The sequence below is a fragment of the Agelaius phoeniceus genome, chromosome 1 (assembly GCF_051311805.1).
Source record: "Agelaius phoeniceus isolate bAgePho1 chromosome 1, bAgePho1.hap1, whole genome shotgun sequence".
NCBI lineage: Eukaryota > Metazoa > Chordata > Aves > Passeriformes > Icteridae > Agelaius > Agelaius phoeniceus.
Window position 1 is genome coordinate 120,550,330 of NC_135265.1, and position 12,469 is coordinate 120,562,798.

The 12,469-nt window shown below is 40.5% G+C and overlaps 1 protein-coding gene across 10 annotated transcripts in view; it reads left to right on the forward strand.

The window, feature by feature from the left end:
• The window catches only part of SULF1 (sulfatase 1), a 148,764-nt gene that overhangs the window by 83,703 nt on the left and 52,592 nt on the right, over positions 1 to 12,469 (forward strand). For 6 of the 10 annotated variants that reach the window (XM_077186383.1, XM_077186372.1, XM_077186380.1 and 3 more), the window contains 3 exons: positions 889 to 1,050; positions 1,368 to 1,602; positions 7,049 to 7,288. In XM_077186383.1, coding sequence (XP_077042498.1) covers positions 1,431 to 1,602; positions 7,049 to 7,288 — 412 coding nt within the window. In that variant the 5' untranslated portion in view covers positions 889 to 1,050; positions 1,368 to 1,430. Of the gene's footprint in view, positions 1 to 888; positions 1,060 to 1,367; positions 1,603 to 7,048; positions 7,289 to 12,469 lie in introns of all 10 variants that reach the window. The other 4 variants (XM_077186392.1, XM_077186386.1, XM_077186394.1 and 1 more) reach the window with 2 other exon arrangements.

Genomic DNA, 12,469 nt, shown 5'->3' on the forward strand with positions numbered 1-12,469 from the left:
TGAGGTTTTTTTTTAATTGACCAATATCACCGTGCTTTTATCCACAGTCCCAGAATAAAACCAGAAGAAATGTATGTGGCAGGTCAATACCCTGGAGGGAACAGGCATGACTCCGTGGTTTCTTTCCCACCCCCTTCCTTTTTGCCCCCAGATATTCCCTCCCTTCCCTTGTGTTACAGACAAGTTTTGCAGAGCTTCAGTCAGTAATGCCAAAAATGTCAAAGTGTAAGTGGCTACCCCTTCCTCTCCAGACCAATCAGTCATTTTCAGTCACTGGTTTAAATGTGCTGCAGCAAAGCCAAGCCTCTGTGCTTGCAGCAGGTCTTACAAAAGCAAGGCTGTTTGACTGACAGGCACGGAGAGGGGGCTCTGATAAGGCACTGAGACAAGTCTGGAAGCGGAGTATCAAGGACGAGGCTGTGGCAGAGCTACTGTGCATTATGGATGAGGCGCTCAGCTCTGGCGTTGATTGATTGAGGGATGGTTGTGCTCTTTCACAATGCTGGGTAAGATCATATGGACCGTCATTTAATATGAGCCTTCTTGTCAGTGGGAAGATGACTTTTCACACAGTGATCCCATGCAGATTGCAAATGACAGCCATGCTCTCCCCTCTGCTTTTTAAGGGTTTAGTCTCTCATGCAGGTGGGTTAACCTAAAACAGCATCAGTGCTTGCCAGGTGTGACATGCTGGAATTAATGCTTGTTCTCAGAATCTCACTATAAATTTGACTATAAATATTGGAAAAGCACCTGTGTCTGATGATGTGAGATACATGTCCTTTATCCCTAGCAGCCAAGGTGCCATCCACTCCCTGCATAGGTATGATATAAAATAAAGTAGGGGAGTCATGGTGAATGCAATTTTTTTCTACTCTTTTCTTTCAGGACAGAGAAAGAAGCCGTAAGAAACAGTTCTGGAGACTTTGAAGCACAGCCACAGTACTGAGGTCTCTGACTGACAAGCCTTCTGCTTTCTCCTTCTCCCAGGGCTCCTCCTACAGATGTTCTGAACACGTCTGCATCCCAGCAAATTTTTACTGCACCCAGGTACTGAATGTAAGGAACCAAGCTGCATAAAAAGAAGCGTGGGGTGTAGGAGAAGGAGCACTGTGGGGAATTTACCAGAAGTCATGTCTATACAAAATACAGGCATGACTTCAAGCAAAAATTATTTGAGAGAGCATAGTTGCAGAATGACCGAGTTTATTCTTAGAAAATGACAGAATAAAGCTCTCATTCAACAATATGGCTTATAATCATGTTTAATGGTATGTGTCAGGCTTGACTTCCCTAAGTGCCATCCTTTCAATGTATGACTGGAAGTTTATTTATTGCTTGAACAGAATCTCTCTTCCTCCCTACAGGTCTTGAAAACTAGAGTTCAGGAATTTCTGGATCAGTCTTTTCATTGAAATACTGGAACTACTATGAAGCCTTCTTGGTTTGTACTCATGTTGGCAGTGCTCAGTACTGAAATGCTAACAAGTCACTGTTCCACCATCAAGTCCCCAAGGTTCAGAGGACGTGTGCAGCAGGAGCGAAAGAATATCAGACCAAATATCATCCTTGTACTCACAGATGATCAAGATGTGGAGCTAGGTGAGAAATAATTGTTGTTTGCTACTACATTTTGTCATGTGTCTTTCAGTAGTTTATGCCAAGCAGAAAGAAATTTAAATTCAGGGACGTTGATGGTCCTGGAATAGTATCAGACTGTGATACTATTATATGATACTATGATAACTCATTGGAAAATGAGTTTACAGTGTTATTTGATGGCATTCATCGCGTTTAATTATAGACTTTAGAAAATATATGTTTATCAAAATCCACCATGGGAAGCTTTAATCAGCATAACAAAATTAATAATGCATGCAAGGACATACGTGTAAAAAACTTGCATCAAAAGCCTTTTTTCACTCTCTGACTTTTTGTAGCATTCAGAAATTGGAGCCTTATGAGGCCAGCATTTCCCTCAGCACTGTATAGGTGTGTGTGTCTCCACATATTTGTCACAGAGATGTATGTCATCTGACATACTTATCCACAAAGACCAACTGGTCTAGCTTCAGGATTTAGTAATCTTAATATTTGTATGAATTACTGAAGTGTTTAAAATCCATCTGCTTTAAGAACTATGCTGTTTGTATAAAAACATGGTAGTTTTGCTTTCACAAGTATACTAAATATCTGAGCACATACCAGTCAGTGATTTTCACATATTTTAGTTAGGGTGGAAAAAGTTAAAACACTTAGATGATGTTCCAGGAGGCCTTTGAATGTTTTCCATTAAGTAAGTTAGAAAGATATTAATGGTAGTTATGCATATAACTGATTTTTTGGTTCACTGCCCAAAATGAAAAATCAAGGAGAGAAAGAGGATCATTTTAGGTTACCCCCAAGCAAATATTTTGGGTAGTGAGATCAAAAAGGTGAAAAAATGGCAAATTAAGTTGAAATGAAATCTTGCATTCTTTGCTTTTTTTTTTCCTTTATGAGAGACATATTTTTAATAGAAGTGTAGTGAATTTCTAGACAAAATGCCATATGACATTGAAAAATAAAACATGCTTCATTCCAGAAAACTTCATTTATTCTAAAATCACATACTTTCAGACAGAAGATTGTAGACAAAATATGGTCTGTATCTAAAAGAAATTTTTTGGTTGCTAGCATTTTTGTATTTGCCATGATACAATAATAATTTCGTAGTCCTTCAGGGTTCTGAGAAAATAATTAATAAACTCTATTTCATGGCTGAGGGTTGCTGCTTTTATGCAGCAGAGCTCCAAACACAGGCCTCTATATCTGAGCGATTCTTATCTTTTTTTATTTTTCATTCTTTCAACCCTCTGCTCTGTTTAGCCATGCTGCATAATGAATAGCTGTTCCCAGCTCTATTTTTGGTCTAAAATACAGCTCTTACAATGGGAGTGCATTTCATCTTGGTAGAAAAATTTTGTTAAAAGGGTCAAGTCAAGTCTTCCTTTTTGTGGTCTGAAAGATCCTACTCTCTCCAGGGCACCCAGGGCCCTGGGGAAGGTAGGTCAGCAGACAGATCTCTGAACACAGTGTTACCAACTTGCTGTCCTCAGTCTTGCGAGAAGGTTTGCAAGCGGTGAAAAAGGAGGAAGGATGTGGCGAGTCACTTTGTTCATCCTGTGGAACTCTTCTCTTTGAAAGCTGCTCTGAATGCTCACAGGGCACTCTGGCTCCTATTAGCAGGCAGCTGAGCAATAGCCTGGGTGTGTATGCATTCCCACTGCCTTGAATGAACACACAGGTTTCCCCTTTTCATAGATCATTTCACAGGAAACAGCATTCAGCCCCAAGATTTACTGTACTGCATTATTCACACTTCTGCTAATAAATCATTCTGCTTATTTGAAAAATAAAGCCAAACTGTTTTCCATGTGTGAATTTTCCTCTTGCTCTTCATTGATTCCTGAAAAAAGTCTTAAATTTCTCAAAGGTCAGTGGGAAGTAACACTTTCTGCCACAAGCAGAATAAAACTTAGGCATTGGCATCCAAAAATCACAAGACTGAACGTCACTGAATATGGATTATTTGCAATTGTATTCCCAGCATGAGCAATTCTAAAAGCTATTCTAAATGAATGCTTTAACATAAAAGCATATAAAGTGCATTATAGACTTCAATAAGGAAGGATTTGTCTCCAGAGCTTGTATAATCATTGAACCAAAATATTCATCTGACTGAGTGCAACTGATATATAGAGGAGTTATCCAAAGTAAAATTTGCAAGAGGCAGGGAGTTTGCATTTAGATAGTGCTCAAGCCATAGAGGTATGCACATCTTCCTATTGATCTGCACCATCCCCTGAGTTTTGCATTTTGAGAGCAAAGAAATTCAGCAGAGTTGCTGTCTCATTCACTTTTATAAGATAAAACCAACAAATTGCCCCACAACTCCAGCCACTTCCTATCTATGCAAGGAGAAAGGATATTCTAGATCAGCTGGTGGACTGTACCTTTAGCTGTGTGAAGCAGCCTGGCCCACAGCTCTTGAAGAAACTCAGCAAATACTTGGGCTCAAAAGGTATTTTACTTCTTAAATTGTGCCACTGTGCACTGTCTTTACCCTACCAAGGTCCTGAGGGTAGAGGACTCACTGCCCAATGAAGGGGCATCTTGCTCAAGGCAAAGCTCCCAGAACCCAGAACTTCTTCCCTCCTGCAGACAACATGCTGTAGCTCCTCAGGGCAGTGGCCCAGCTCCCACTGGGGTCAGGCCCATATCCTCTTCAGTCCAACATTTTTCTTGCTTTTTGATCTCTTCCCCTGTCCTCCCAATTCTCTATTATTTGCACACATCAGTACCTCCAAATATGGCACCCCAATCACTCTTATAGTCCTCACTGTAAAAAATATCTTGGATAATGTCAGAAAGGAGTAAAAACTAATCGGTATCTTGGTAGTTAGAGTGGTTTTCACCCTTTTTTACAGCCTAATGCACCACCCAGTGAAATCTATATAAACCAGCTACTGAATAGAGCACTGGCTAAAGAGATCACAGCATCATCTAAATACATCACATCAGGCATAATTTGCCTGGTGTGCTTTCCATCTTCCCTAGAACGAGAGCACTAAAAAAACATGAGCTGAAAAAATGGGGATGTGTGCTGAGATCTGAAAAAGTCCATTACTTTCCTGGGGCCTTGCATACACCCCCTATAAAGACAGGGTGGCTCCTAAATGTCCCTTTGTAGAGATGCCCACCCGTGATGAAAATCCAGCACAACTTTAAAGACCTGATACCTTGGTTGCCAAACATATTTCTTGAGGCATGAGAGTAGACTGAGAAGTGACAATGAACTTCTTGTCTGACAAAACTCACTAACTTTTGTGTCCAAAGTGGCCATTCCCAGTTATCTGGTTGCCCTCAGGTGCTCCCCAACCAGTCATGTAGAGCGTGAGTGTCCTGCTGACAGACAGTGTGCCCTGAAGACTGTGGGCCAGATGGTAAAAAACACAAGCTGTGAGGAGAGCCACAGACAGCAAAGGATTATAACTTATATCAGCAAGTTTTATCTCCTGCTTGTGTTTTGTTTTCCAAATGAGGAAGTCTCACCTGCTTTGAAGTGCCTGTTCCAGAATTTCCAGAGGGGCTTAATCTATTATCAGTGTCAGTAAGTGCATACCTGGAGGGAAAACTTAGTCATAAACAGCAGGTTTGCAAGAGCAGAGGGCTGACCAGCTGGAGGAATGAGGAAGCACTCTAACAGCTACTCATTTATAATACATGGAGGCAGGAAAGTGCAGATCAGCTCTGCTGCAGTTACTGTGCATTAGGGTACCTGAATAGCCCACTTTTATCGGAGCACCTCCAAGCACTTTACCGCTCAGCTCTCAGGAAAAAACTGTGACTTTTCAAAAATGGAAGAGCTCTGGTGAAAACAAAACAGAACAAAACTAAACAAAAACTAAAAAGTCAGCCTGAGGTCCAAGATAAAAGCATGTAGAATGAGGATGATCTCTCATTTGTCTTTTCCTTACCAATTCAGTGAAATGCTCCTACTCATGTAAATGGAAACCTTTTGTGTTCAGGGACCTCTCAGTTACTCTTTTTCTTTTCTATATCCCTAAGCACATGGGGTTCAGGAAAGCACAAATGCAGATATTCTGCATTTAGAAAATAAGGGCTATGAAAGACAAAGAGTCCAATGGTGACTTTCCTACACAGTATTAAATGTATCATTAAGGACAGAGACTCTGGCATTTTAAATGAAATGCTGAAGACCCTACGGCCCCTTCCAGTCTTTAAACAATTTTTTTAACACAAAAGTCTTCATATTCAGCACTGACTCATTGGCCTAAAACCAAAACAGGTCATTCTTAACTTTAACTAAAAGATAATTATTAAGATTTTACTGCTAACTTCTAAAGTTGAGTCTCCTTGGAAGTTTTATGGTTTTACAGGCAGGTTTGCACTTGCTTTAGAACATTTTTAATTGATTTTTAAGTAACATAAAACCATCATGAAAAATTCTTGTTGTATCAGAGGAATCAACAGATTTAAATGTAAAGAACAGTCAACTGTGCAAAAAAAACCCAAAGGAAAATAAAAAGAAAAATAAAATTCCATAAAACTTTTTTTACCACCAACATTGTGCAAGTACTGCAATTCACAGACTTGTTTCCTAGGCACATACTGACATATCCACAGTTCACCCCCAACCTTCAATCTCTGCTCTGTTGGATAACATAAAGAACAAACTTTGACAGCTGTCAGCAAATACTGACAGACTCTATCCAGGGCTGCTCAGCCTTTATGCAATCAGAAATCTGTAAGCCCTGCCTGTCTCACCTTGCAGTTCATGAAGATGCTTTGAAGGATGAAAAAAGTCTTCGTTCTTTAAACAGCATCAATGCGATTTCTTGAGAAAAGCACTGCATTTTGACAATTTTTTGCATACATTTTTAGCCCCAAAAACTGATTTTGAGTACAATGCTTTAGTATCAGAACAAGAAATGCTGACCTTGTGTCCACAGAAACTTTCCTTTAGAAAAATTGCTACTGAATTCTCTCCTTCCTTCTTCTGTCTCTCACACCCTTCATTACTCCCTTCCTCTCTCTAATTCTCTCTTTCTTCTGGCATCTGATAAAATGGAAAGAGTATTAACATTTTCATTGGTAATCTCAGTATTTTACGTATTTTACTGGCATATTGACTAATAATTCAGTCTATGTAGCATACTGCTTTTCTACAGCTGCATTTGAAGAACTATTGACCTATAAATTTGATACAGCTTTGACACTATTTCTAAATTAGTCCATATTTTAACTTTGTTTTGAAGTCTGAGGAAAAAAAATATTTCCACCTTTCTGGAATCCTTAGAAGTATTTTTTTGGTGTAGTAAAAATGTGATCTTTTCTCCTAAAATTACCAAAGCTACAGAGTGAAGCACACTGGTGTTCAGAGGCAAGCTAATCACTGACACTTTACTTTTAACAGCACAATAACAGCCAATATATTCAAACTGTCTTTTAACAGCGCAGTGGTGATCAATACCTCTTATTGCAGGGTCCTTGCAAGTGATGAATAAAACCAGGAGGATTATGGAGAATGGAGGGGCCTCTTTCATCAATGCCTTTGTAACTACCCCCATGTGCTGCCCATCTCGTTCCTCCATGCTGACTGGGAAGTATGTGCACAACCACAACATCTACACCAACAATGAAAACTGCTCTTCTCCCTCGTGGCAGGCTACTCACGAGCCTCGCACCTTCGCTGTGTACCTCAATAACACTGGGTACAGAACAGGTAAGAGACAAAGCAAATTCTTCCTTTAAAGTGAAGATGGCATATTCAGCAATCACTTTTAAGTCACTGCCTGAAATGATTGGCTGTTCTTGGCTGTGGTGGAGTTCACTTCCTGCCTAGTAGATGCTGTAGTGCTGTGTTTTGGATTTAGCGTGAGAATAATCTTGATAACACAACAAAGTTTTTAGTTGTTGCTAAGTAGTGCATATAGTAAGTCAAAACTTTTTAGTGTCTCATGCCCTGACAGCAAGAAAGCTGGACGGGCACAAGAATTTGGGAGGGGACACAGCTGGAACAGCTGATCTAAACCAGCCAGTGGGATATCCCATCCCACAGGGCATCAGCCTCACTACACAAACTGGGGAAAAACTGGCTAGAGGATGCTACTTAGAAACTGGTTGGATATTGGTAAATGAGGAATGAACAGTTCTATTGTGTATTACTTGGGGGTTTGGGATTTATTTTGTGGTGTTTATTTCTCTCTCTTTGTTTGTTTTTTCCCATTATTATTATTATTATTATTATTATTATTACTACTATTAGATTTAATTTAAATTGTTAAACTGTTCTTTTCTCAAGCCATGGATTTTACCTTCTTTCCTATCCTCCTCCCCATCCCACTATGGCAGGGGGTGGGGAGTGAGAGAGCAACTGAGTGGTACTTAGTTGCTGACTGGGGTTAAACCACAAGAGGAGCAACTGTTCTCCCAAACTGGCTGTGCAGGGCAGAGTTTGAAGATTACGGAGAGGGAGGGTAGTACTGCCTGTGGCTCCACATCTGCAGAAACAGCCAGGTAAAGAAACCCACTGGTAGTGAAGCAGCATATTTTCACATTTGGATGTCCCAGGTGGGAAATAAGCTGTTGGGCAGTTACACCTACAGTGAAAGAGGTGCATTTTAGTGGCATTGTGGGTCTGAACTGGCAGTTTCAGGCGTGTTTATGGTCAGTATTACATCCTGCTTGTGGACAGCTGCTAGCAGTTATGGAAGAAGATGTCAGGGCCAGGCTGGGAACTGGTGCCAAAGACCTCACAGGAGTGGAGGGACTGTCATGGGAGCAAAACAAGGTGAATAGTATAATTTAAATTTTTCTGTGGGGCGATATTTCATTTGCATTTTCTGAAAAGGAGTAGAAACCTCCCTTTAAAGGATTGTTCTACTGTGCACCAATAAGATTTGATAGTTTTCTTGTAAATTCCTGGTGGTTTTCCGTAGTCAGGAGATCCCTTTCCTGTCTACAAAGAGCTCTTCTTGTTCCTCTCGTCTGTGCTTCAGCTTGATGTAAAACTCAATTCATTTCTGCATCACCTAGCCCCAAAGATTGAAGCTGTAGACACGTTAGGCTCCAGCCTGGCTTCCCCTCCTCAAGGTACCGGAGTTGTGCGGAGGTCGTCAGAGTGCAGTTTGTCCAGAAGTGTCGTTCAGCTACAAAGACTCCCCTTTAGAGAGCAAGGAGGCACAGATCTCCTGCCAACTGCCTTCCTTACAATGTAATTGGCAGCAAGGAAACTTGTTTCTGTCGGCAGCTTAGGCACAAGAAGGGATTGCTTTCAAAATACAGAGCTGGCAAATGTCTCCATGCTGTCGGCTAGTCCTAAATCTCTTAAAGCTGCTACATCCAATGCCTCAAGTTTATCTGCCTCTGTGCTATCTTTTGTTCACCACACAGACAGTTCACTCTTTTTTCTTCTGTCTCTCTGCATCTCTAGCTCTGGAGAACTTCTGCTTCCTGTATTGAAAACAAAACCAGACACATCTTTAACTTTTTTGGGCTTAGTGTTGGCTCTGACATATGAGCTGAATAGTACTTCAGTCTCTATTAAGCTGGTCTCAGTGAAGTTGCCATCTGAGTACAGCATGCTAGGCCTGGGTAGGGGTCAGCATCACGCTTTGGAGGAGGAAAGGAAGGAAGAGTGAATTGACCATCACTGTTAGAAAAGGTGCTGAATTTGACCTAAAATATAAGCTTTATCTCATGACTCACATCTCAGAAATCCTTTCTGCTTGATGTATAGCTGCTTCATGTGGGACCTGGCTTTAGTGTTCTTAAAAAACCCTATTGGTTTGTCATCTATGCTTTGCACACTTAAATGCTTCACACATAAACAGGACAGCTCTGTCACCAGCCCTTTCTGCCCCTCTGAGGGTAAACACAGCTTTGAACATATCTCCTGCACTGCCTTGTGTTAGGAAGACATGTGGAGATGCTTACTAAATGCAGACTTGACCCTATTACATAGAAAGGAAAAAGGGGTCAAAAGGAGAGGAACAGGAAAAAAGTACTTTTTCAAAGGCAGGCAAACAGAACATCAGTCCTAAAACTGTCAGGATAGGTGAGTTTTAACAAAGGGCAGAAAAGAGTAGAAAAGGGAAACAAATGGAAATATCTGCATGAATCTTCAATTCTGATGGAGGTACATTGTTCAATCCTACAATACTATGGCTGCAAAGATTTATCTTTTTACTCCTTGTAAGATGAGCCTACCTTCTAATTAAGCCACAATTATTTTTTGAGGTGATAGCTTAATTAACAGCAGATCTTATAATACATTTCTCAAGGATAGTGTTGCCTTATTAAAAAGTCACCAAAAGTCTGCTAGCCAAGTAATAATCTACACTTCACAGCTAGAAAGTTTAGTAAAATTATAATGACTCAAAAATACCTGGGAGTCAAGAATAATTGGGAGTGAAAATGAGGAAACTGTGGAGAGAGGTTGCAGATGTTATAGATACTTACCCTGTGCATTTCTACGTGTTTTGACAGTTAATCAATAGCCTCTTCAATGGGAAACTGAGACACACAAAGAGAAGTGAATGACTGAGGCCAGTCACAGTTTGGTGACAGTCCTGATAAAGCACCTGGCCAGAGAGCTCCAGGCTGGATGAGACAATGTACAATACCTCCAACCTGGTACTCTGTAATAATGATAATTTTGTGGTTTTTTTGCATAGGATCAAATTGATACATAGCAATGGCAATATAGGGGTGGGAGAGCATATAGAGAGCATCTATAATGTCCTCACTTCTGTTTGCTCCAAACAGTTTTCCATATCTATAAAACATCCATTGTCTAAACCTGCAGCAGCCCTTACTGAGCCCCCTCTATTGCAATTGATCACATGTGGGCAGGCTGTTATGAGGGTAGTTCTGCTGAAGCCACGAGGACTCCACACAAGCACAGCAGGCTCTTTAAAGTGAGCTCTGAAACGTGCTCTAATAAACTGCAGTTATAATTAGAGCCCACTGGGGAAACCTGGCAGAGGACAGAATGGTTTTTTCTTTCCTTTTTCTGTTTTATTCTTCTGCTCTTATGTGACCTAAGGGCAACGTTGCATTTCATGGAAATGTCCCTTTTTGAAGATTGTATGTCAGTGCTAAATCATAGGCAGACACTGTGCTGGACACTAGCAAGGCAGGCAGCATTCAGAAAAAATACTGGGTAGTAGCAGGGCAGACAATATTCAGAAATAACACTGCCAAACCAAAACCACTTTTGCTTCTAATTATAATTTTCCAAAACTATTAAGGATGTTTCAATGTTTACAGTTTCCCTTATTCACAAGCTGTATGTTAATGCAGCAATGAACCAACTGCACAGCTTGTTGATTGTCCACAAAACTGCTAATATTAAATTTGAATTTGTAGGACATAGCAGGGAAGGCACACAGTAAAGAGGTAGAAAGAGAAAACAAAGCAGCTCTGGAGAGTTTCAGTGATGACATTTGTTTTAATTACATAGGATCCAGGCAGTCACACTAGAGAGGAGAAAGGGTCCCTCACTTTCAAATTTTTTAGAAATTGTGAGAAATGTTTGAGTTTTCTTTCATCTCATTGTTTTTAACATGAGTATGTATTCCTTCAGCTATTTAGATTTAGAAGTTTAATTCATAAATGTATTAACTGCAGGAGTTAGAGATTTTGCTTTGTTTTCCAAAGTATTGGCTTGTCATTTGCTGTTCTTTCAGTCTCATAATTTCTTTAGCTTCTACTGCTCTGTCCCAGTCCTATGGCACGTAATCTTGCCTCTCAGATGTGCCCTTTGCTGTAGCTGGTTCCCTTTGTCATCCACCTACACAAACACAAAGGAAAATCCCAGAAGTGCAACCTTGGCTTCATTAGTAGGAAAGGGGGATTGTGCTACATCTTAATAATTGAGCAGCAGCCAAGCATAATCTTGGTATTTTAGAAGACAAACCATCACATGAGAACAACCAACATTCAGAAGATATAAATAAAATGAAGATTTTCTTTTTAAGTAGTGGGTCATACTTTGCATACTGCAGGATTTTACATTTTTACCAGCTGAAGTTTCATCCCTTTGCAAACATGAAAAGAAGTATAAGTTTAAAATTCTTACCCTGTCTTAACACACCTACACACTCTAAACCCTCTCTGCTTAATGTCACTTTGTAGAATTACTACTCTCTAATCCTCTCTCTCCTCTTAGCCCTTCACAGCCCGTGTAACTGTGCAGGAGGGAACAGGACTCTGCCTAGGCTCAGCAGCTGCTGACAGTCTCACAGCACCATGCCAAACACAGGACAAGGCTCTCCCTTCATAGAATCCCACCTGAAAGAACAGGGACCACCAAATTAGGCAATAATTTGCTTGCACTTTCTGGAATTGTCTTTGGGAAGATGTATTTCCCAGGATTTTATTTCTTGCTCAGATATATCTACTGGTTAGAATAACATTCAAGATTCATGCATGGGAGTGCTCTGATGTCATTTGTGGGACAAAATTGGTAACATGCAAAGTTAAGCAGCTCAAATGTTAATTGCTAAACGGCTTCATTTGTAAAACTCCAAACTCAAGAAGTGACACCAAGATGCCCCTGTCTGGCATGTTTTGACATTAGTCACAGACTTCTGTGCAGTGATGAACAGAAATGGTCACTTGGTTGACAACTGGCTAATGTGTTCAACAGCACATGTCAGTGTGCCCATTGACATCTGTCACTTATGGGTACATTTCTTAGTGTAATGAACAAAGAACTAATAAAGCACTGAGATGACAGGAAGCTGAAAGCTAAGGAGCATTTAAACTGTGCACCATTCCCTTCTGACACACAGGGACATGTTAATCTTTCATAAAGAGAGCAAAAAGCTATGCCTCCTGAAGGTGTGGGCAGACAATAAGTTTCCTCTGGAGGCAAAGCCAGTGTGTTTCCTGTTCACAG